At 29.8% G+C, this 3,411-nt stretch overlaps 1 protein-coding gene across 1 annotated transcript; it reads right to left on the bottom strand.

Moving 5' to 3' along the window:
* Window positions 1–982: 982 nt before the first annotated feature.
* Window positions 983–2,788, bottom strand: LOC123673281 (putative ankyrin repeat protein RF_0580). Its single transcript, XM_045607761.1, has 2 exons — window positions 2,500–2,788; window positions 983–2,136 (listed from the first exon to the last, which is right to left on the bottom strand). The coding sequence occupies exons 1-2, from the start codon at window positions 2,786–2,788 to the stop codon at window positions 983–985; spliced, it is 1,443 nt and encodes a 480-aa protein (XP_045463717.1).
* Window positions 2,789–3,411: the final 623 nt, after the last annotated feature.

Below are 3,411 nucleotides of genomic sequence, written 5' to 3'. Positions count from 1 at the left end.
GGCTATGGCCAACTACTCATGTTCAACCCCGCATAAATCATCATTAAGGACAATATGTTGTTATTCTGCATTTGCGTCAACTCTATTCTCGTTTTGCTAATTTAATTTTAACCTCTTCCTACATTTTTGCTACCACTGTGTCTTCCAATTGATTTCTGTAGATCACTCACCTGTCTCAGCTCATTCGATAAGCTGTATATAAAATTTAATTCTCATTAAAAATAAACATCAGTTTATATAAATAATGAAACTTTTCATTAGCAGAGACCTTTCAGAGTATTTCAATTACTCGTTATCGATTCAATTATTCGGTTGATTTTATTATTGTCAGGGATAAATTCACCTCAATTTTATTTTTTTGTTACATTATGCAAACGCGAAAATGGCACTATATGAATATAATTAAAACAATAACATATTGAAGAAATTGTTTATTTCTGCAAAGTAAATATTATTAATGAATTATTATTGTAACATGTACCTAACTGAGTGTACAGAACAATAAGTTTTATTGAAATATTGACAAAACATAAATACACTCAACAATATTGAATGAAACAATATCGATTGTGAATATGTATATTGCTTTTATATTTTGTTGTAATAGATATTTTGATCCATTTATTTTATTATAACATAATTGCAATATTTACAAATATACATATTGAATTCAAATCAATTATTGAATGAAATTATTCGAATATTCGATGAACTTAAATCGACCTAATGAAAACCTCCGTTTAGATACTTGGTTGTAATAAAAATTTTTATTCACATATTTATACAAAACAGTTGAAATATTTACAAATATACATATTGAATTCTAATCATTCCTTGAAAAAATTATAACAATATTCAATAAAATTCTATTGACTAAATAATACTTTTACACTTAGTTTTTATAGTAATTTCTTCCACTTTTAAAAATTTTTTTATTTATCTTTCAACAAAAAGCATTTTTGAGGACGAGGTCTTCGATTGGCTAGGTCGAGGTCAATGAACATTTGCCCACTTCTTGTACTGGTATGTATTTTAAAATTTCGATTATGGTATAATAATTGAGCTTTCCTTTAGAGACGACAGTGAAAAATTCATGAGCTGCTTGTTGTTCCAGGAATAGTCTTAACCCAGCTTCAAATTTGCATTTGAGTTCACGACCGTAAATTGGGAATTTTCTTTCCTTGAATTCAGACATGGCTGTTATCAATGTTTGATTCCAACACAATCTGGACACTTTCCTTACAGTCGAACTTAGTATTCTCACCAGAGAATATTCCGGTTGTGATTGGAATTGAGCTATTTTGCGGGACCGTAAATGAAGCAATTCTTTTCTACTCCTTTTCTGGAAATCGACATCCAACGAATCACAATGAATTGGATTAACACAGAATTGATATTTTCCATTGATATCTAACAAAATCAGATGTTTCAAAATAGTATGTCGTCTAGAATGGCAGCAGTCCAATAATAATTCATCCAAAAATGTTTTGTTGTCATGATTGACTATATTCGTGTCAGCTTTACTCTTCAACAGTAATTCGAGAAAGAGAATGAACTGGGATTCGTCACAAGAGTAGGATAATGTATGCAGAACTGTGTCGCCGTGAAGGTTTTGCAAATTGACATCAGCTCCTCTTCTGATCAGTAATTCTGCACACTCCAATGCATTATTTATTCTTCCATTTTCAGCAAGCATCTGTAAAGGGGTACACGAATTTTTGCCAAATGAATTCGGGTCACAACCGACATTTAATAAAAATTCTAACAGTTCGATATTAATCTCTCCTTCTTCAGAACATAATGCATGAAGTACTGTATTGCTGTTTATGTCCCTCGCTCTGAGGTTGGCTCCGTATTTCAGAAGGGTTTTCACTTGTTCCATCTGGTTGTTTTTCACAGCAAAGAATATCGGTGTTTCCTCGTTTGTGGTTTTCTCCTCACAACATAATTTCTTGTTCAAAAGAGTGATTGTTACGTTCGCATTTGGCAATGTGGCTGCCATGTGCAAGGGTGTGTGTCGACGCAAAAAGGAATCTTCATCATCAACGAAATTATTTAAAATTAATTTCAGAGACTTCTCACATGGAACGTCTTGAGGATTAATGAAACATTTGAATAGTTCAATCAAATATACATCTGAAACAAAATGAGAAAAGAATTAGAAAATCTATACTCACACAGTAGGTTAAACATTGAAAATGTTTATATGTATTTTCCTTTTTTAGGTGGTATCAAAAAACGATCAATTTAGGTATGTCTTTTGACTGATTTTGAATAAGGTTCATTTCTTTTTAGAAACAATTTGAATAATGATTCACTTCACATCTATAAATTCTGAGCAAGAGGATTTTACGATGAATAATATTGAATTCAGTATCAATGTAGTACTACATATATTCAAAATTCCGGCATATTTTAAAAATTAATAAATAATAAGAAGTAGTAAAAATTCTTATAATATTTTTCATTTCCATAATGTAAAGGCATGAATAAACTTACCATTGATCTGTAGAACTCTCTCATAAATTGTTATTTCGTCGTCTAATTCACATGTTGAAAAAGGTTGTGCTCCATTACACAGCAAGCAGAATATAATTCCGTAATCCTTGTAGGAAAATCTTGTTCTTGTCCTCTTCTTAATCAACTCTTTTAAATAATAATTTTGAAAAGAAATATCACTCTTTTTCGATTTTATATAACTATATACATAAGAAATTGGAATATGAGAGCCACAATTCACAATCATGTCTTGAATAAAACTTTCTGTTAGATCTTTAAAATCTTCCATGATGTCTATGTCAGATTGATTCACAAACTCAAAAAAAAAATTCAACGATAGGAGATAGGAGTACCTTCTCACTCGGATCATATATAAAAATGAGGCTTCTATGAAGAGGGCAACTATTTAAAACAAAATTCAGGTAGAGATTCGTCAAAAACCTCACTTCAAGTAACATTAAGAATGAGTAATTTTTAATGCAATTTTGAAATGACCTAAACCATTAAGATAACTAAAATTCGAAAATAATTTGAAATCATTAGCTTTCATTTCAGTGAATGTACGAAAAACTCATTTAGACCTGAAAATTTATGAGGAGGGTAGAATAAAATACGAAAATATGATTTTCTCAAAAAACCACCTATATCGTTAGAGAAATGTTTTCTAACTTCCTCATTGTTTTCACAGTTTCGTTTCAGATCCATAAAAATCAAAAGATAAAATATGGTGATCAAGTATAATTATTATTTTTGAGCAATATTACATCATTTGTTATTGAATTTTTTCTTGTGGAAATCGGTAAAAAATCGAATTAATTTTAATGATGACATCCAATTTGTCATCAAGAGAATAAACCCTTTTAGATTTTCCGCTATTTTATAAGTTTTCAATTTCCATTTTTATATTTTTAG

Source organism: Harmonia axyridis, chromosome 2 (genome assembly GCF_914767665.1).
Source record: "Harmonia axyridis chromosome 2, icHarAxyr1.1, whole genome shotgun sequence".
Lineage (NCBI taxonomy): Eukaryota > Metazoa > Arthropoda > Insecta > Coleoptera > Coccinellidae > Harmonia > Harmonia axyridis.
The sequence above is the reverse complement of the archived record's forward strand: the minus strand, read 5'-3'. Positions and strand labels throughout refer to the sequence as shown.

Coding starts and splice junctions, on each gene's coding strand:
- LOC123673281 (XM_045607761.1), bottom strand. CDS start 2,788: ATGGAAGATTTTAAAGATCTAACAGAAAGTTTTATTCAAGACATGATT. Junction 2,137..2,499: donor GAGAGTTCTACAGATCAATG/GTAAGTTTATTC, acceptor ATTTTGTTTCAG/ATGTATATTTGATTGAACTA.